This window comes from Andrena cerasifolii, chromosome 3 (assembly GCF_050908995.1).
Source record: "Andrena cerasifolii isolate SP2316 chromosome 3, iyAndCera1_principal, whole genome shotgun sequence".
Lineage (NCBI taxonomy): Eukaryota > Metazoa > Arthropoda > Insecta > Hymenoptera > Andrenidae > Andrena > Andrena cerasifolii.
The window spans coordinates 20948644-20971192 of record NC_135120.1 but is presented as its reverse complement, the minus strand read 5'-3'; the positions used below and the strand labels follow the sequence as shown (position 1 = coordinate 20971192).

At 41.7% G+C, this 22549-nt stretch overlaps 1 protein-coding gene across 5 annotated transcripts in view; it reads right to left on the bottom strand.

The window, feature by feature from the left end:
• LOC143366726 (dual specificity calcium/calmodulin-dependent 3',5'-cyclic nucleotide phosphodiesterase 1A) overlaps positions 1-22549 on the bottom strand; it is a 143083-nt gene that overhangs the window by 85722 nt on the left and 34812 nt on the right. Inside the window, exon 2 of one of the 5 annotated variants that reach the window (XM_076808035.1) lies at positions 19828-20098. The exons of 3 other annotated variants lie outside the window; for them this stretch is intronic. In XM_076808035.1, coding sequence (XP_076664150.1) covers positions 19828-19951 — 124 coding nt within the window. In that variant the 5' untranslated portion in view covers positions 19952-20098. The remainder of the gene's footprint in view (positions 1-19827; positions 20099-22549) is intronic. One more of the 5 variants, XM_076808036.1, reaches the window with a different exon arrangement.

The following is a 22549-nucleotide window of genomic DNA, read 5'->3' as shown; positions in this document are numbered from 1 at the left end:
GCAGAATAAGCAGTAAAATTTATAAAGCAATCGGTTCGATAGATTTTCACATTTTATCTTCAAAATGTGGACAAATGACATTTCGAGAAAAACGCGTTCAATATTTTCATCTATAGAGGCCGAGGCTCTGCGCTCCCTACAAAATGCCTCTGTAGAAGCTAAACGAATCGGAATTTTTCCATTAAAATTTAACAGTACATTCTCGAGGATATGTACTTTCGCAAAAAGTGTTTTTAAAAAAAATCGACTTTTTCAACCCGTCTAACCGGAATGAATAAATTAATCTATGGACCGGTAATTTTTTGCAAAATAAAGAATCACAAAATTATGGGATCGATACTGCTTTTAACTAATATGTTGTCATTTTGAGGGTTGGTACCTTTCCGCACCTCGGAAGCGCGGGGCGCTGAATTGTATCGTTGTTATTGAAGGTAATGCAAACGTCGAACCGTTTAAACAGTTCCGAGTGGTATTGTATAAGCGGGATGAACGGTGTGGCTTGCGTTGAAGACAATAAACAAAATAAAATGAAAGCTATGAAAAACAGAAGAGAGACGCATCCGACTGTGCAGGTCGGAGTGCACTCGTGCTGCAATCGACAGCATATTGTGCTCGATGAAAACAAGCTTAAATTTGAATGTGTGCGCGAGCCCACCACATGCGCACTTTTAACACGGTGTAGGTACGTACTTCGCATTACATTTAAAGAAACGTATATTGAAATTAGAGCATATAGACATTAACGCGATGCATTATCAGTATGTATATTCCATAAATTAACGTCCTTTATTCTACACTTCCAGGTTCGGTCTCACGAACCCCTTTCATAGGATCTGCAACCTGGCAAATTTGCGTCGGGGTGATATTGATCTCCTCCATGGATCTCTTTCCTCTTTTAAAGCCAGTGTGTATAGAGCGATATCAACTGTAAAGAGGACTCAAGTCATTATTACTATTATCCTTTATATTTTTCTGTTAGGTACTATCTGTTTTTATTCAATGATAACGCTTCTTTCTCTACTCTGTGTCTTTTCACCCCCTTCTGTCACAAAATGAGAAACTAAATAAATAAATAAATAAAGGATATTTCATTATTGCCAAGCTCGTTCATTTCGAGTAGGGAGAGAGCAAAGTTACAGCTCGGTCCATCCTTCCTACTGTAAAGATTATGACGTACCAGTGAGTCAACATGCAAATCTGAGAAATTGCGAGCGCACCGTCCGAAACAACATAAGCATACGTGTTTATGTCAACCTGTCGTGTGCATGTTAAATATGTATATCCGCCTTGAGGCTCGAGCATTTTCGACCAGCTTCCGAGAACGATATTTGCACCCCGAAATAGGGGCGTGTATTTGGTATCATCCAAACAGAGCAGGAGCCAGCGTTACTTATGTAGTTAACGTTAAGTAGAACTTGCTACACAGTTCCGTCGTTCTATTGAACGGTGCAGGCACGCGGAAGCATGTGAATTACAATGGAATTGTTGGATTCAAAGTGCAGGTCTATTAGGCGATTATCTGCCAAGAGAAGGTTCCTTGTTCGTCCGGATTAAATTGCACGGCTGCCTCTATTCATAAAGTAGGAATTAATAAGGGATTAATCGCGTGCGATGGAGAAATGTATTTTTTTTTTTTGCGATTGATCAAACTTATTCTTTTCACCCGTTGTACAATTATCAACGACTCCGTGCAGTTTCCTGTAATATCGTTGTGTATGTTTCTACGGGGTTCCAGCTGAAACCACGATCGAACCAGAAAGCACCTTCGGCTTCTGTGTAATCTCTGCTTTACCGACCTCCACCGGAAATTGCAGTAGACTCCAACATTTCCGGTTAATCTCGCGCCATTAACCGAGAGGATATTAAAGCTCGGCAGAATTAAAAGACGATATTTCCTCAAATTAGCGCTTTTTATCTGCGCTGCGTATATTGTTTTAAATATTTCCAGGCTCCTACCGACGACGATTGATTTTACTCGACCACGCGAAAACGCTCGATGCATTCTTAAATCTGGCACTTTAATGCACTAGCGGATATTATTCTTTTTGTAGGAATATATCGCACAGAAATGCGAATCTACTGATATCTCGGTTGTTCAAATTTTATTGAAGATCTGCTAGCAGGGATACCCTATATAGAAAAGTCTGTACAATTATTAAATTACCCGGGTTATTGTAATATTATACCAGCTGAACATGTTTCATCGCGGAGAGATCCATTTCACCGCTTTCGTTCTGCGATAACTCGTTGGCGCAAACTTTGTCAAAGAGAGGGTAGCGATTAATGAAGCTTCCGACCCGAGTGTAAACAAAAACAACGAATATCGAGCTATGAGCGAGGTGTTCTCGAATCGACGTAGTTTTATTCTAAGCGAACAAAATATTTACCGCGCGCTCCTTATTTTCTGATTCGATAATGGTAAACCATCTGCTGTCTACAAGCAGAACGAGACTGGCTAGAAACGATCCGGAAAATAAAACCAAACGTGGAAGACGATTGAACAATTTTCCAATCGTTGAATCTTGAACGACTTGCAAATACATCAAATATTGCTCTGTAGCGATAAAACAATTGAGACTGAAAGGGGAGTTTAAACTGTAAACTAGCACTGGAGGTATTTGAAGGATAAGGGGAAAAAGGGAAAGAGGGAACGTTACAAAAAAGCTTTATCGAGAAAATTAGGTTCAAATACTTTAATCCACCAGTAAAGAAACAAGGTTAAATAAACTAAATTTCCTTACATAATTTTCGTCTTAAATAATTTCTTGTTTTGCCTTGGCAATGGAAACTTATGCTTAAGCAAAGCGCGGGGACATTCCGTATTTTGTTCCAGTGCAGAGTGGACGTTTCCTGTTTTTAACCAGTATGCTAAATCTTTAACGTTATCTTACGGGGGATTTGAACTTCATAACCCACTGTGATTTAACAATTGCGTAGTCCCAGTTGCCACCCAACAAAATATGCTATAAATCTCGAAATCACGAGAAATGGACGTTCCTAGTTTTTCCCCTTGACCTTAGTTTGTGCACGAAGGGTAAATACATCCACCATTAAGCTTTCTTTCTACTACCTCTGTATATTACGTCACGCTGTCAATTTGACGACCCCAATTAGCTTGCGTTCACCGTAAATCAATCCGTTATGCTGGACATAACGAACTCGTTAAGTTTCGCAACATAATGGCTCCTTGGCGAACGATGCACGTCAGACTTTATTTAAATAATAGATGCCGCGGCGCTCTGTACACCCGGCCCGAGGCCGAGCGGTAGCGTAAGTCTGGAGAGTGTCGAATAGCATAACGCGCTTATCGGTAGCGCGCAATATTTCAGCAGTGCTTTATGCGGATACGATTTGTATGCACGCTGGGATTCCCTATCGGAACCAGGACTCTCCTTCGTGGGAATTTATGCTGTTGGCACGAGCTCGAATGATAAACGCGCGCATAGAAGAATAGAGATGTAACAAGCCCCATCGTTTGTAATGAATATGCGCTCCGAGTGGAGAGCATTGGTTTCCTCGTTCGCCATTACGAGGACGCTTTCGTTAAAGATCCTCCACCGAAGGGGACAGTTCAAAGTAACTTAAAAGCGAGCCACTTTAAGTAGATAGTTCTAACCGAACTATAATTCATTTTTAATAAAATCGTGGAGCAGGATATTTCTTCGATTATATTTGGGAAACGAATCCCAAAACGAACAAAAGACAAAAAAATAGCCAGAACTATTTCTAAAACATAGGGTAAACCAACCAGTAATTGACCGCATACCAGTGAATCACCATTAGGCAAAGAATAGTAAATTATAAATTTAAACATTATTATATGTTTATAAATGGAGTGTAGTTGCACTTTTAATATCCTATATTTTTAGTTGCGCGTATTAATAAGTACAATTCTTATTAAAAGTATGCGGTCATTTACTGGGCTTCTACACGTTTTGCATTTTATAATTTTTTTTTTAATTACGATAAGAATACTTAATTATTTTTATAGAAATTTCAAGAAAATTAAATTTAAATGCAATTTCAATTCAATTCAACAATTCGGTCATTCACTGGTTAGTTTATCCTGCACAAATTAACAAAATACTTGAAAAAATGTGCAGACTGAATTAAAATTGAAATAACACAATAAAATGAAAAAAATAACACAAAAACCGAGAAAAAATGAAATTTTAGTTTTCACAGAATTATCTCTAGCTTCGGTATTTATCCATAGCTTTTCTTAAATAGCACCTTGTGTTCTTCGTAAAAGCGCAGACTCAACGTAAGAAGTGAGAAACTGGGTCCATTGTTGCGATTTTGATTTTTCCCAGATGATTAAATAAATTGTCGCTTTCACTTTCGGTCGAAAAAAATGAGTTTTCCACATATTTCCAGCGATTTCACCCGAATTGCAGAACCGAGTCGAAAATTTTGCGAGGTACATTTCTTGGTGATTCAATTATCTTTAATTTGATATAATTTTCGACCACATCGGTCATTCGCAACACGAGATATTCGCAATTAAGTGGGACGACCTTTTTGACAGACAGGTAAAAAGCTTAGCTGTCGATACCTCGAAAACGTATCCATAGAAATGTTTTTAGACCTTATTTTCTGAATCAGGGGGCCATTTTACATACGAAAAAAGAAAAATTGTGGCATCTGCTGCGCGAAACGGCTGCAAACTAGTGTTACGCAAGTTCGCCACTATTTCTTTAGGAATTATAGTTGAAGTTTTCGCTTCAACCATGACTCGGCATTAAGAATGAGCGTGAAGCATGCTGAAACTCGACGAAGTAAGTTCGGGACGTGGCAGTCCGCTGTTCCTCGCTTTGAATAATCACTACATTCGTGATTAACGTCACTTGGAGCGTTGTGGTTCGCATGCAGACGATAAAAATACGAGGCGAAACGTATGCAAAGTGTTTCTGCGTGTCACGAATCGCAAGCTCCCGATCTCGGGGAACAGTTTTGCCGCGAGTATCGTACGGTAAAAGCTTTTCATTGGAACTGTTTAAAGCGAAATAAGGTAATCCATCCCCAATTAGAGGCTCGAAACTTTCGTTTCCTCGAGCATTCGATACCATCCCCTTTTGTCTTTAGAGGGAACGCCGATCCCTGAAATTTCCCCGCGCTGTCCCCGTTAAAATAAGTTCCCAAGCTTTCGAAACGGAGGAGCCCGTTATTAGTAGTTGGGGCGCGCACCGACGCAACACTGTGCAGGGCCATTATCCCGCAATAGGAGGAACCGACGGTATGCAGGCTGTGGTATCGATTGGATCGCGATGGGGTTAGGAGAAACCCAGCTTTGGTTAGCGAAAGGCTAACCCTCCCCGTCTGTCATGCCTGAACTTTGACAACATAAGCTTAAACGCCACCACTGCCGTCTTTTCCCCGGCGCGGCGACGCGCGTCCTTCGGTCTGTATTCGAAAATTCCGCCCCGATTCGCGCATCCGATATTTTTGGCCCTGCTCGCTCGCTGCTGGAAATATCAACGAGGTTTCTATTTTTCTACGTATTTCCTGCGTGCCTTGTTCATTCTCGTGGGAAGATAAAATTGGGATAAGGCGGCCAACACAATGCACAGAAGGAGGCCAGCGTTATGTACAATAGAGAAATTGTGAATTCAAGAATAAAGGAGCATTTACGCTGGCTGACACAGTTCTGGAATTGTCAGTATCCCGGGGAATGACGATGGAAATCAAGCCCCTGGCTGTTCAGTTCTGATGATTGATTTGGAGAACCGAATCGTGGAAAGGCTTGGTCAAAGGAGGACCGTATCGCGTGTAGCTACATGTTAAGTAGTTAAGTAATGTGCACACGGAGCCAGTTCGAAACCACTCTGGAAAATGTAGCTCCGAATAGCGGCTTTAAGTTCGCCCTGTGCATTATACTAATTAGTCTAAGAGCCTTAGGTGAACGTATAGGTTGCATCGAATACTCTGATAATTAGATGCGACTGTGCTGTTTCGGTCAATAGTTGTTGCCTACACGTAACAGCGTCAATTTACGGTACTCAGGGCTGCGTCGCAGTTTAACGGACAAAGCCACCGTGAAATGTCTACTAAGTACACGTCATGATCTCCGGGAACGTACGTGTCGGATACCTATAGCGGATCCTTATCACCCCATAATGGATCTTCATCGACACCCGTCCAACGTTTAATCAGACAACAGATCAGAGTGAATTTACGTACGGAGTAGAAGTAACTTCTGGTACAGCGGTGTGGTAGAACGAAGCAAAACAGTGGAACGATATAGTTGAATCACTGACAAGTGCCGTCATCAGTGTCGACTGTCTCGATCCCTTCAGGGAATAGAAAAAAAAATTCGGGAGTATAGAGGCTGAAATAAAAATGCTCTGCAGGGAAACGATAAGACGGTGCACTCTGCGAGGAACAAAGCAATAAGTTCAGACAATAGCGATGACCTACAAAGATGTATATACAGAGGGCAAGACTAACGTTCTTCGAAGGAAACGGGACTCGCGATAATCTTGCAGCGGTGTTTGCCTTTTTTACATCACGAGAAACGGAAGGTAGCATGACTTTCATTCATACACTCCAAGCGTTGAACCCGCGAACCTTGTTACTCGTAGACAGGTAGTTAGTAGAATTATAGAAATGATGGCTGAACGACCACGTCTCTGTATCGTAAATAGTAGATGACAAGTGCAAGCGGGTCCTGTCGATGTGCACAGGGTAACGGTTACGTTTATTTCGAATTAATTAAGAAAATTCCTCCAGAGAGAAAGGAGTGGCGTGCAAGAGAATTGCGGGACACCCGGCGGTGCCATAAAAAGGCAATAACAGGATTATAGAAACGTGAGATGAAGAAAAAAAGTGCGGCGTACAATATGTCGATGTGAATGAAAGTCCTGCAGGGACACTGTGCCAACATAATAACTAGAAGAAGCAAGGACAGGGAAGTACTCGAAGAGGCGAGCGTACCAGCAAAAATAAGATTACCAGCGCTGAGGTTGCCGCACGTAGAGTCGGAAAGAAAACAGCCGATAGGAAAAGAAGAAAGCAGAACCAACCCTCCGAGGCACAATTACCGACATTTTGATTTCCCCGCAAGACGCTTCACCTTCAGCGCTTTTATTTAAGGTCCTTCAGCCCTCCGGATGCTCCAAGCTATCGTCACGTGTCCCGCTCAGGGCGCTGTTCTTGGCACAATCGAAAGGAGAAATTTCTACTGTAATCCTCCCTTGATTTTTTTATTTGAAAATATCGAAAGTATCGTTGCCCCCATCACTGTAATAAATCTGTTGTATCCTGGCGTATCGATCTTCTCCGATGAAGAGAATATTACATCTTGAAAGTAGATATTTTCAATTCAAAGTAGAAATTGTTACAATTGTTTGTTAAGAGGAACAGCGTTGTTCTAAAATGATAATATCGTTCTTCCTCTGTCGCACTCTCTATCGACGGTGTTTTCCGAATTCTTTCGGGTGACTCTAACAGTTTAGCCAACGTCTTTGTACGAACCTAATTAGCCCATCAAAGTTTAACGCCATTAAGGGAGGCGACGTGTTTGTGCATCGCATCCTTCTTAACGTATACCTACCTATCTACACGTCCGACTCGAGTTTCTTGCGATTCCCAAATTGTCGTAACAAGGAAGTTATAGCCCTCGAAATTGTTTCTGCTCCCCAGCCGGCAGACGGCCGTAAGTCAATCAAGGGGCTAGTTAAGATCCTGCGAATACTTAGACGTTCCCAGAGCAAACTGTCCCGTTAAACTGTCGTGTATTGCGAAAATCTCTCGGTCTTTTACTCGCTCACGTATCAGAAGAACTGCGATACAGTCGCTGAAATATCGATAGTTTGTGCAATCGAAATGTAACGCGACTTTAATAACGAAATTTTTCATTAACAATTTACATTTCTTAGCTGTGAAAATTCCACGTGTCTCTTATTTATGATTGCCTATAATAAAAGTTCAATCCAATTAATAATTTGTAACAGAACGTGCTGCGAATCGTCTCATAAATTATGCAATTAGTATTTCAACGTCCTGTTAAATATTATTCGCAAGTAGATTGACGTTCGTGCTCATTAACAGATAGAAAGTTTACTGGGGGAAGAAAAACTCGTATAAAAAACGTCATCGGAAAAAGCCAGTGAGAAATGACGTTTTAATAAGAGGCACCTCGATACTCCAACGGTCGCTTAACGGTTTATCCGACGAATAAATACGGGGGATTGCGGAATTAAACTGTATTTCCATTCATAGATTCAATCGAGATGTCCTAGTTTGAATCCAGTGTTACTTTCGGTGCATTAAATCGTATTAACTCGACTCTAAAGACATCTTTCTGTTTAAGTATCCACCTTAACAAAAATGATAAAGGAACTAGTATGTTGTTTCTCCCCCGCGATGGAACTGTTTTCAAAGATCGAGATTACGTCATTTTCGTGGAAGACTCTCGTATCTTTAATAGAATCCTGTCGTCAGAATAATACTGAATCCACGTGCGCTATAATCGCAATTATTATTCAAGACCAGACTGCATCCGCGTCTATAAATCTGTGCTCCCTCTTGCATTTGCATTTAACGATGCACGTATGACAATGCTCCTTAAACGCACCGACGCACGGTGGGAGAAAATGACTCAGTCGGCGTCAAAAATCGATTCCCATGCCAAATCGGAATGAAAATCAACGAAACTTGGTACACCGAGGTATTAGGTATCGCTGACTACGAATCCGCTGCACGATTTTTGAAAAAGAATATAGCGGATCCAATATGACCGCCCAAAGTCGGCCAAAACTAGTAAAATAGGGATCATACGAACGGAAAACTTTGTTCCTTTAAGTCCTAAAGCTAATAACTTTATATTGTATGAGCCTAGAAAGTTGCATTGTACTGTGTAGAATGTTATACTAAAGAGTAGTTGTTAAAAAATGGTAGATAACAATAGAAAACCAACATTATTTACTAATTTTATCATTTCCGCGGCAAGTACTGCAAATACATGATTAATCTAACCACAGAATATCTATCGGAGACGAAAATAAAGATAATTGACGTAAAAAAAAGTTAGTAGAATTGTTTATTAACAATTCGTTTAAACAATTTTTTAACAAAGTGACAGTGAAATCCGTTTCATACAATCAAATTGATCATATTTTGTTGTAACATTACTATAAACAATTGATTGTTACTAAGCAATTTGTTAACATAATAGATTTCAGTAATATTCAATAACGATCATTGCAATTTGGAAGGTAGGTACATTGTTTTTATGACGTAGGCACCCACTAAGTAAGGATTCTCGGAAATTTCATCCCCAAGGGGGTGAAAAGGGGTAGAATGTATTTTCTCGGACAGCTTAATATCTCTTAGGCCTGGTTAGATATCACCTTGGTTTTCACTTGCAACGGTTGCCCACAGAAATGCCTAAAACTCAATTTCAAGATTTTACCCTAACCAACCCCGGTTTCGAATAAATTCAGAACAATTATTTAGAACGCAGGCGAAAGGGAAATCGAAGCTGGCGAGGGATGAAACGTGGAACTCGCAGTTTCGTTGGCGCGAAAACATTGGGATTAATTGGAAATCGTTTGTGCAGTAGAAGCTATCATCGGCGAAGTCATCCAGATAGAGTATGACGTCTGTTGTCGCACGTAGTGCCATTCGTCTTGTCAACAAGCCGCTATTTCCTCTCGATTCGCGGCCAGACCACTTGCACGGTATTTCGCTGCAATTTATGCCAGGCCTCGCTAACAAAGAGCAAACTTTCTGAACGAACATGTCGGATGAATATCAATAGAAGCTCGCCGGCGCAAGAGACGCGTAAAGAATGATATTTGCTCTAAAAATAAATCCCGTTCACGCTCCTGAAATTACACTTCGCTCTCGGCCATGGAGGGGCGAATTCGGATGACCGCGTAATTTCATAAGCTACGGGTGTTGCATCGGTTTGCATTTCGAAATATTTCTGGCAACAGAGTTAAGCATCGAAATGGAAATTAATTTCGTCGGTAAATGAAACTTGTTTCGAATTACAGCACACGTATTTAGCGAGAAAATCTCAACAGATCGCGTAACACGAAGCAGTGTTTTTTTACTGGCGAACTCGCAATGTGGAATCGAACGAAATAATACAAAGAAATTTATTGCTCGAAGAAAAATAGTCGACGGCAATCTGTGAACGCGTAATGCAACCCAAGTTTGTTTCCACTGTTCACCGTTCAACAGCCAACTCTTGCGATTGCAGGTATGTATAATAAAATCATGTCCGTGCGGCGACGTTAACAACTTGAGCGATATCTTGTCTCCCCTGTTCTACTCTCTGAGGGAGCAAACTTCGCGAACTGCCTCAAGTTCCAAATAACTTTGCTCGCATTCGCGAATTGATCCCCAGCCCTGAATTGCACGGTGATAACGGTGCCATACATTAGATGCGCAATCCGTTCAACGATCGACAGCTCCGAATAAACTATGTATGTAGGTACTTGCTCCGTGCGACTGTGAGATTGAGAAAAAAAACTTTCGCTTTCACAAACGCAGTCGGACAAAGTGCATTCGGCACGAAGGAATTTCGCAAAACTATTCCCAAGTCAATTTCACTTCCTAACTACTCTACATATGAAATTCAATCGAATATCCAATTTTAGTGGGGTGCAGGGAGTTGCCGTTAAAAAGGGAGTTCGAAAGTTTATATAAAATCGAAGGTATCGCGGTAAATTCAACTTTCGAGCGGTGCAACGTTCGAGCTGACTTCCCAGCGTTGTATTTGTAACTGTTGCGATGCACGTGACTGTAGCAGAATTTTGGAAAGGTTTTCGTCAAGCTTGAGGAGCGCGCGTCGCTGGGAAACGATACATTTCAAAGTTTCACCGCCGTGTGTCTTTATTACCGCTATCGATTCTCTGGTAGACACGCGTCCCTCGCGAAGACAAATTACCCTGAAGATGACAATAAATTGCAGCTCCGAGAAATCCGGTAATGTCGGTCGCGCCGCAAAAATAGTAGGAGTGCGCACTTTCCTCCCGGCTCGTCATTTTTATCCTATTTTTTCCCTGTTGAACGACCGCCGCGGCACGACAGTACCATCTGTTTCAATAGCCACTCCGCCTACGTTTTTCGTTTCCCACATTTATCTCGCCGCGTAGCCCGCGCTAACGATCTCGCATAAAACACGTATCGCGAGTAAGCTTCCTCTCTAAATACACGTATATATACATTGGGGATACTTGAATATATGATGATGATTTGAATACTCCATTACTAGCAAGTTAAGGGGTCATACTCAGTCAGGAGGCCGAAAAAAGGGTGGTCTTTGGAAATTTTTTACTCAAAAGCTGGAACACATTTCTCAGAAAATCTTTTTTCCTTTTAAGGATTGCATCTAGTACCATGCATCGTAATTTTTTTATTTAAAAATATTTAGCAATAACTAAGTTATTGTCCATCACTCGAAGGTTCTCTAAAAATAAAGGCTTTTGCGGTGACCACTGCTGCTCGAAAGTCGATCATCTGAAATAAAAAATTCAAAAGAATTTACTTATTATATTATATTATCTAGTATTTGAACGAAGGATTTTTCGAAATATTGATTTGGGAAAAAATGGCTGATGTTTAAAGTAAAAGTTTCAATTTTTATCATAAATCGTGCCAGATTTTCGTCAATTACAAGAAAACTAAGCATCGGATAAAAAAATCCTTCGTTCAAATACTAGATAATATAATACAATAAGTAAATTCTTTTGAATTTTTTATTTTAGATGCTCGACTTTCGAGCAGCAGTGGTCACCGCAGGAGCCTTTATTTTTAGAGAACCTTCGAGTGATGGACAATAACTTAGTTATTGATAAATATTTTTAAATAAAAAAATTACCATGCACGGTACTAGATGCAATGCTTAAAAGGAAAAAAGATTTTCTGAGAAATGTCTTATAGCTTTTGAGTAAAAAATTTCCAAAGACCACCCTTTTTCGGCCTCCTGACTGAGCATGACCCCTCAAGTAGTCGCTTGATTCGATAAATGAAATTTCGCAATATTATCATTATTATTATTATTAAACGTCTTTATTGCAAACAAAGAAAGAAACAAACAAATAAAACACAGCAAATAGCAAAACCGAGAGAAACACGACGAATGCAAAGGCGGGGTTCAGTCAAGGACTGTTTTTCAACCCAACCTAAATATCTTCGAGCAACCTGAGCAACTGGAGCAAGTGTAGATAAGTTTTGCAACAGTAGCGATAAGAGTATTTCTTGTAAATGGGCTTTCCGTATAAGAGAACACAAGAGCTCTTAATCCATCCATTACGTAGCGGAGCCCCATGCCAAGTATCGCTGTTGTATACAGTGCGTCTTTCCAGAGTATTAATTTTTATTGGAACGCATCTGAAGGAACCAAGCGTGGGCTCTAAATTTCGAGGAAGGAAACCGTCGCTGCCATTGGAAGTTGCGGATACGACTGCGGGATACTCGGGTAAGCGTGTAATGTCAAGGCAGTGTGTGTACACCCGCATTCCGCAGCCGTCTTCTCCGTGCCAAATTTCATAAATACCATTTCGGTTAGCACGACTTTCTTCCAGTAGGCAGCAAGCTCGAGTGAAGGCATAAGCATTTTAAACACAGAGCTTTCGCGCAGGTCGGCTGAAGAGGGATAAAGTTAGTGTACGTTAATGTTACACGACTTGGAGAATAAAGCCGGGGCCTGCTATAAAGCGGCCTGTCCGTTTGTAGCGGTGTTGATTCCGAGGGATGATTTATAGCGCGATAACGCAGGCAGTCCCCATTTGTCTTTGCAATACGAGACCAGCAATTTTAACGCTTGATGCCTCCTGCTGAGCAATTGCTCTACACGCGCATGTGGCCAGTGGGAGCGTATGAATTTCTTGTTTCTGATAACACGAGCTTTGTGGATATTCACAGAATTCGGAGGAGATTTTAAAACTGTACCCTTAATAACGATTATTATTTTAATTATATCTGATGCAAAGTAGACGTTCTGCTTGGCGAATATTAATGTACCCCTTTCGATCATTAAAAATATTTTTAAAAATTCTCTATCGCTTCTCCACTGTCAATGGTTGATTTAAATAGACATCTTTGAAACCTTTATACCGTGGCTTTAAAAAGATGTAGGTCAAGACGTTATTGCGTTGATGTGTACCTATTGGGACAGTCTTACATGCAAGATTAATTATCGACGCAAGACATGCTATCGAGTGTAACATCCCCTAAGCTGTCTTATTATTAAATGCATATCAACCCGTAAGCCTAGTAGGTAGCTTACCGGACTAATATTTAAACCTCCCCACAGTCTCGGTCCTTCATTAACCTTCAGCGATTTAAGCCCCATGAAAGTGGATTCTGCGTTACGAAGGTGTGAATTTTGCAGTGTATATATCATGCCATGACACCTCATTAATTCAAATTATTCAATAAACCTTGCGTATATTGCCTCGAACGAAATCACTGGGCAATAAATCTCAAGCGATATCGGGATAAGGATTTATTTTATATAAATCTTCGCGCGAACAATGTCACGGAAAAGGAATGTTTTTTATTTTTCGAATCGTGCGAGAAGCACAGCAGCAAGCTATTTTGCAGGGCATAAACGGAAATATTGTTTGCATAAATTTAAGCAAGAAGAAATCCACCGGCGGGATATTTTCGGTGCGGCTTAAAATTTATGTCGTACGTTGAGCGGGAAATCGTGGCGCGATATATTTATAAACGTTAAGAATAGCGTGGTACTCGCAAGAGGAATTGGAAATCAATATTTAAGCCCATTCTGAGGGTGACGTGACCAGGCTGGATTTGCGTGCAGAAAGGGATAGATAACGAGAGTTGTATTCTACAATAATGCTTTGTGTACGTCGGACGTATTTAGGAACCGCTCTGTGTATGAACTTTACTCGAGAAGGGCATTTAATATTCTGCAGTTCGATATTCTATGACCATTGCAGAAACTCTATTAGTAATACTTAGAGGATGTGAATCTAAAAATAGGACCTAATTACACAAGCAGATGTACAGGCAATATGCACTGCGTGTGGATGTAAATGTAATTACTTCCTGGATCAAATAAAGCGTACAAGGGACGTGCATAATCGTACAGTACACTAATGTGTATTTAAACCACCTTATTTGACTGAAATTAATCGTCGTGGTTTATTTGATTTATTTAGTGGCATTTAACTGATAATGTACATGTACTTGTGTCGCAGACAAGTCTTATCAGTTTCGTGACCAGGCAGCGGAAGTTCATCTCCTACATTCGTTGATCGTAATCACTATCTCGGTGCGGCTGCTACGCAGACTAATACTACTGTCTGACCAACTCTATCAATGACTACTTCAGGGTCGCCGGTTGTTATCGCATCTTCTCTGTCTGTCTCTTCACCCCTATCTACTTGCTCGGTCACATTTTTTAATCATACATTTCTTTCTCCGCTTGAGTTATGTTTTATGTTAAATACATCAGGGTGGAAATGTTTCATCAATCATCCACGAATTTATATTTAATAAATTCAATTAATGTCACCTTCAGCTTTCTGATTACTTATGCTCAGCTATTTCACCGGCATCGATCCAATACTAATTCAATGAGCCTCAAATGGAATAAGTGAAATATAATTCAGTTGGGCGGAAGGTTGACTAATTAAATTTGACTGGATGCTGATTAATTGTTTCCACCGCGATAACCTAGACGGGTACAAATGAACTCCAGGCGGTGACAAAGCGAGCTTTCACTCATGATGGTGAATTTTTTATAGCCACGCGCGAGCCATTAAAGCGACACACGAAAACAGGGGAATTCGAGAGGTCGGAACTCCCGGAAAGTGGTGAGATACTGTTCCGAAACAGAACCACGAAACAGCATCGAACTACGCGTAACTGAAAACCCGCGCGGAATTACGTTAGTGTTAATTACGACGATGTACCGAAAGTCGGATCTCGTTACATGCATCGTGAATTCTGGCCCCGTTAACTTTCTTTAAAAAGATGCCACCTAGATTACACCGGAGAACTTGTAATTACGTCTGCCCACGTTGACGGCTAACTTTTCTCCTCGGAGCATGACAACTCCTTGAAATTTCGGGATCTCTCATTTTAAGAGAAGACGGGCCGGTCGAATCGATGGTTAATTATTAATCTAAGGGCGAGTCTAGAATTGCAGTGGAAACTTGTATCTTCATTTCCTCTCTCTCTCTCTTTTTGGTATCCCTCGGGAGTTTTCGCAAAGGCGCTCCTTATTCGAGACTTCGTCTTGAAACACGTCTCATCCTTGCTTAAAACGAAATTCTGCGCAGATATATTTACGCTTTCATTTAGCACCCTCTTGCCACCAGCATTCGTCAATTTACGAGCCGCACGTTCTTGGAATAACGACCAGGGTGACCGCGAACGTTCGTAGTTTTCATAATACTGGTAACAATAAAGGCTCAAAACGTTGTGCATTTTTCTGCTACTCACTCCTTCTTTATCGTCACGAACCTGCTCCGGCTTGTATAATTAATTGGTGATATTTCTTCGGGTCTAGCAGACGTAACCGACTTAACGACCACCCTCGTATGCATAATGAATTAAGGTTCACGATTATTACTCCGAGTCTCGTGATTTTCTCGTCGATTGCCAACTTTACTAGCGCACTGTCGCGAAACACCCAAATTCTATCATTTCCCTGCACATGTACAGTGACTCGCATTAATATTCGGACACTTTTTAAAATCGCATAACTTTTTTAGAATTGGTCCAAACAACTTGAGTTTTTTTCAGAAGCTAGAAGGATTAGTTTGCTAACTGACGCGTTTCGTCGTTTTGAAAAAAAATGTATTCGGTTGGAATAGCGAAAAGAATAGTAAAGGTCGATTTTTAAACTTTTTTTGTGAGCTTGTAATGAAAATTAAAAAAAAAAACCCACAAGCTCACAAAAAAAGTTTAAAAATCGACCTTTACTATTCTTTTCGCTATTCCGACCAAATACATTTTTTTTTTCAAAACGACCAAATACGTCATTTAGGAAACTAATCCTTCTAGCTTCTCAAAAAAAAAACTCAAGCCGTTTGGACCAATTCTAAAAAAGTTATGCGATTTTAAAAAGTGTCCGAATATTAATGCAAATCACTGTACCTATCTAAACAAATTAAAGGTAACTCTACGCTCTGTACACTCGGCGCTTTTAAAGTTATCAAATCTATGATTCTTCCTTACATATCTCTTTTTTCAAATACCTACGTCCTCAGTGACATTTATCCCCTTAATAACCTTCACTTCTTTCAACGTTTGTCATTTACAAACGCGAACTCATTAGCGGGGGAAGAGGACAATGTCCTTTCATAGCGACATTCAAAGAGAAAAACCTCAGCTTCGCTTCAACCCTTCGACGTCGCTTTTTCACCACAGCGACGAAAAATCTTGCGGGACGCGGATTTTAAAGACACACCGTTAGCTTTCCCTTCGTGAAGATCCCCGGCGACGTCCACCTCGCGGTAACGTTGCCCCTCGAATACTTGTCGAGTGGCTCCTCTGGCTGGGAAAGACCATTCGAAGCCGTTTGTCTCACGCTTATTACTCCGCGTAATTGCGACTGTTCCGGTTCCGTGGTATCGGTCGCGAAAAGGAACAAAGCGAGGGGACGTTTATTTCAGAGTTGGCATAACGATCGCGTTATAAACGAAAGGAATTACATTAAGCACGTTCGCGGGTGGCAATCTGCAGCAGGAGCAAACTTCTGCTTAGGAAACGCTGCCGCAGCCACGATATGAGCATTCGTCGTGAACCCGTATCCTTGGAGCGTTACGCTTTCCTTGACCAACTAACGCGAAGAAGAAGAAATTGACTATTCCAGAGAGAATGAAAATAGAATCGATCGCACCGCGAAATCGACACTTACACCCACGTCCCTGGGTTTGCTTTGCAACAGACTTTTCCACGTGACCCGTTCAGGAAATCGGTTGATGTATTCGGGCGTCACAAAAATTTGACTGCAAATAACAGATCACTTCGCTCCGCTCTTCGCCCTGTACCTACAGCTTCACTCGGCGTTAAATAATTTACGTTATTTGGACTCGTAACCTCTCTCCAAGAAAAGCAAACAGGCTGCCGCCGCGTCGGCTGCCTTTGCATGCCCGACATTCGTCGCTTGTTTCCTTTTTACTTAAAAAGAGCAGCCTGCACGCGACATCCTCTATTCACGACCCGGTGCCAGATTCTCGTATTTACCATTTCCACCAGCACCTTTTACGCAACAACCGTGTGTCTCGATCTTACTGATGTCCATGCTGGGTCCATGCCGAAGGGAATGTACGTGATTTGATAATTAAGTTCCAGGATTATGCACATGTAACAGCATATAATAATAAATGAATCAGGAATATCGCGAGAGCAAGTTTGGCTCGTAGAGTTCATCTAAATCTAAGGACTCTCCCTCGGGAAAAGGGTGGCTTCTCATTCGTGGCATTGCGACATTTCACCCCGCAGTATCAGTAGAGCGGTTTACGTCAAAAGAAGGGCGGACCTGGATTGGATTCGCACAAAAAGAAGATTTGAAGACGTAAAAGCCGGTGAATGAAACGCGACAAAGATAGAATACTATTTCGAAGAGCATTAAGAAGCACGTCTGACTTGAAATCCTGGAGCTTAATCCATCATTGTACGATTTTCGCGGTCGACAAACGCTAAAACACCTGCAGCGTGCAGCGAAGCAACGAGCAGTCATCTTAAGGGGTTATTCTCGCCTAGAAGGCCAATTTTTTGCCTTTCTTTAGGGACGATGCACAAAAGAACTACACAGTTTTCACCCATTATCATTGTCCACACGTATTTATTTATATTTCACTTAGTTGTAAAAAAAATTTCAGCCACATATAATAATAATTAATAGAGATATGGGTCATCTCGTAAAGCGTGTGCAAAAAAAAGTCGCCTCATGGTACATACGATTCCGACAGTTCCGCTGATCCAAAACGAAAAAACCAAAAGGATTTTTAATCAGTAAGGGTGTGGCTATAGCCGGTAGCAGATTTATGAAAATAAATTAAAAATTCACAAGATGGCGGGACTTTGAATTTAAACTTATCTTTTTCGTGTTTTTTCCGTCTTTAAACGGCCTTAAACTTGTGAGAAAAAAACTATTTCGCTTTGATTCTGCTACCGGCTAGAATTATAAGTTTTAAAGGAGACAGGGACATTTACCGATGGGAATCAAGACCACGTGAATCACTCGGGATATTATCCAAGCTTTAATAAATGCGCCGTGTGCAATTCAAAGTAGAAGCCTCGTGGTACATACGATTCCGACAGTTTCGCTGATCCAAAACGAAAAAACCAAAAGGATTTTTAATCAGTAAGGGTGTGGCTATAGCCGGTAGCAGATTTATGAAAATAAATTAAAAATTCACAAAATGGCGGGACTTTGAATTTAAACTCATCCTTTCCATGTTTTTGTTCGTCTTTAAACGGACTTAAACTTGTGAAAAAAAAACTATATCGCCTTGATTCTGCCACCGGCTAGAATTATAAGTTTTCTGAAGGGATACGAAAAAGATGGACCAGATTGGCCAACTAGAAGTTGAGATATCGTGCGTACCGTCATGAAGAACACCGTTTTGAGAAAACCCCATATCTCCATTAATTATTATTATACATGACTGAATTCTTTTTCACAACTTACTGAAATGTTATTATAAATCTTATCGGTAAAAATTGCGTACTTTTTTGTGGGTCACCCCTAAACAGAATAGTGGAACTTGTCCCTCTAGGCGAAAATACCCCCTTAACGTCACTGGCGCTGCAGCCGAAAGAAGCAATTCCCTTCGCCGCCGAACGAATCGAGGTCTTTAACAATCTGCTCATTTTCGAGAGCACGTGGCTCGAATCGAAAATCTTGCCACCACTATATGTACGCGAAAATACCGACGCTTCGAATTTCCTTTTCGTTTCCCTCATTGCCGCGTTATCGCCTGAAAGCTGTTGCGTCCGACGTAAGGACAAGTCCAGAAGATTTGCTGTGTTCAGACCAATGGACGCGGTAAATCTCACTTGCCTCGCTCTGACGTGCACGCGCGTTGAATCGAAACGATTTCCTCGAACGATTTACTCGATAGATGAAGCACGGTGTTCATTGAAACTGAGTAAACTGGTAATGTTAATTACTTGATACCGCGCGTGAGTGTACGCATTAGCAAGATGCAAGCGCTGTTTTGCGCTGCTACAATGCTTTCTGTGAGTAGATTTGGAGGCACGTCTTCTGCCTGCAGAAGAGGACGCTGAACAGTGTTTCTTTTATTATAAAAATTAGATGAAAGATTAGAAGTAACGTGTTATTGGTGTAGGGTGATATGAAACAAACAAGTAAACCCTTAAAGACCTGCGTTTCCTGCATCAACAATCTGATGCGTCTCTATCGAGCCAGGATACCGCGCAATCGACTAATAACAATCCATTAGCGTTCCGGTGCTCTATATTTGCCAGGCTCTTAACGTCGTTTTATTTCGGCAAATATACTTGTCAATTCAGGGCGATGCTCGCGCAAACTCCGCCAGAGAATCTTGTTTGCAATATATACTTCCGCGGGGCGAGAGCTTCAGCGTGATTAGTTGAAATTAGCTGGGCTCGCTCTGATTTACGCTAACTCTGGTATCGTTGGATACAGAAATATGAAATAAAGCAGAGTCAGAGAATCATAACGTATAAAGAATCGTATAGAACTCTGGAGAAGAAAATAAGTGTGCGAGATGACTGGTAACTGTATGCCCACACTTCAAGGGGTGCAGATCTCCTAATTTTCGCGATGACTTAGAAGTTCTGAATAAAAGTCATTAAATATCAATTTGTCAATGGAAAAAAAGTGTATATCTCGGCTGCAATAATTACCTATGGTATACGTAGCACCGTCCAGCTGAAATGTTGCACTCTTGCACTTCTTGAAGAGCTTTTGATGCGGATAGGGTGGAGGAAGCGGTGGAGGTGGTGGCCCGCTTGACTCCTGTTTACTCATGGTGTTCCTCGCACTCTCCCTCACTTCTTGATCATGAATTAGTCTTAATCACTGTTCCCAAGCTCACCACTCGCGTTCGAATGCTTAAACGCCGATCATGTCGCACCAACCTTCGGGCGCATAATTAATCACGCGAAGGGTACAACGCTGAAACGATAACAGCGAATCTCCCAGCATAAAGAGACCATTGAATACAGCGATTATAACTTCCCGACGAATCTCCCTGGTAATCTAGCGATCAAAGTGATCCGAGCGGAGAGCATCTCGCGTTTCCACGAGAGATGGAGATTTTTCAAACACGGACGTCTACGGCGCGTTGAGAAATAGGGAAAACCGAGTCCGGGATTAAAAATTTCACGCATCACAGTTCTGACATGTTAATGGGATTGAAATTTGTTCCCGACAAAGGAGCGACGACATGAAAGCCTTCATGGAAATTTACTCGAAAATCTCGTCGCAACACTGTTTTTACACAGGATGGCAGCAAAAGGGTCCTTTGGACGCGAGCGAGAAAATTGCTGCACCCTATGAAGTTTAATAATAGATTTCGCGTTACAACGTCGACCTCCTACTCAAATATAAGGCATTGGAAGGAAGTGTATCGATAAATTTTCTTTTTGCCTTTAGGATATTCCGGAGACTCTGAAATTGTACTGGAAATTTCATAAAATGCATGAAACATAGTGACACTATTCTGGAGAATAAATTCTCCACTATATCCGGGAAGGTATTTTGTGAAACTGCAACCAGCTCGGCATTATATTTTCAATCTTATCTCAGCGACTAAACCCAAAACGATTTAGATCCGCCTTTGGCGACAAAGCGCTTCAGGATCATAACCACAGTCGCTAGTAATTCTTCCAAGTAAGTACTTAACAAAACCAACAGCTGCAAAGCAACAACTGCCAACTTCCTTTCCCCTAACTCTTTTCTATGTACAATGTCCTACGTAAAGAATCATCTGCGAGCCCCTTACTCCACGAGGAAGAACATTCCCGAATCGATAGGTATTCCTGTCCCTCCAAAATGATTCGTGTGTTTTGAGCCCATCGCCGACCCCTCATTTACGCGGGGTGCAAAACGGAGGAGCAGTTGCCGGCGCTCCAGTAAAACTTTCGGGGCACTAAATTCCCAGACGATCGTTCTGTGTTCCCGGCCCATTTCCCGGGGAATTGGGCCACGGTGCAGCCGCAGTAAAAATCTCGCGAAGCACAGACGGCGCAACACTTTATTCGTATCACGAGTCCCCTCTCGAGGGAGAAGGGGGGGGGGCAAGTTTGTTTCTTGTCGGCTGGGCGAGTTAGTTTCTTGTCGACGGTCGACCAGGGGAAGGTTCGCCAAACGCGGCAAAGGGTAAAGTTCAATTCCACTTGGTGGACCGCGAGCCCCGATGAAAGTCCATCAAACAGCGCGGACGGGGAATTAGCGCAGTGTGACATGCTGGCCAGTTGCAGCCTGCACACAGTCGCAGAGAACTCTGAGTCCGGCGAAATCGTGGTCGTTAGCGAACGTGCGTGTCACCCGCTGGGGATTTCGCGCGTAACCCGCGCATAATGGAAATCATTGCGGTTCGTGGATACGTAGTCGAGCGTCACGAAACAAACGTAATACCGTGGTTCTTGTAAATTGCGCGTCGATCGATTTCACGCGAACAATCGACCGCCCCAACCCTGTCCCCGCCTGACGCACATGTCGGCGATAAACTTGAAGCAATCTTCGATTATCACCCCTCCCTCCTATTTTCCCCTCTTCCTGTATTTTGTACCGCTTGGGTATCTCGATCTATCCTCGCTTGTTCCCTTTTTTTCCCGAGCGTTTTATTTTTTTCGGACACCTTCTATCCTGTCGTTCAGCCTGGTTCTCTTTTTCCTCGCCCATCGGTTTGCACCTTCAACTCTTAACCGTATCGCGCGGAAGCTCCGCCGTTCGCCAAGCCTCGATTCCCTGTCTTTTCTTCTTCTCATTCCCTCCTTATTCTAAATCTTCTTTCCCTCTTATAAGGTCGAACGTAACTGGATTTCTCCCGCGTGCAATTTGTATCCCGTAGTTTCTTCTATCGTAAAACAAACTCCGTTTCCTCGGCTGTGCTCTTCCCTCATTCCGTCCCCGGATATGGCGAGCATTTCTTACTTAATTCACGCTTACCCATGCTCTTTTATTAAGAGAATCAGTTGCCTCCCTTTGCCTTCCTCCATCCCCCGATTTTCTGCACGCTCATCGTTTCAGTCGGATACTCGTCATCTCCACTTTAAGTCGAACACTTTCCTTTCTACAATCCACGTGCAGAAAGATCGTTTTTTTTAAATAAATCCGGCTCGTTCTCCCATCGACGTGCACGCTCATATACTACACCAAAGATTTACTGTACAAAATTTCAGGTCTCCACATCAGTTTTACTATAAGAAGCTCTAACTATGGCGATTATGTTAGGTGCGAGTGTACATTATTGTACGTGGTGTAACGCGCCCATAGGGACGGTTATATCTTTTAGTCAGTCCTCGGAGAGTGTTTAGAAAGTACACATAAAAAGTGTGATGGAGTCTAGCAAGTTTTCAAACAGTTCTTATCGAACTAGACGACTTTTTAGAACTTCAGCTT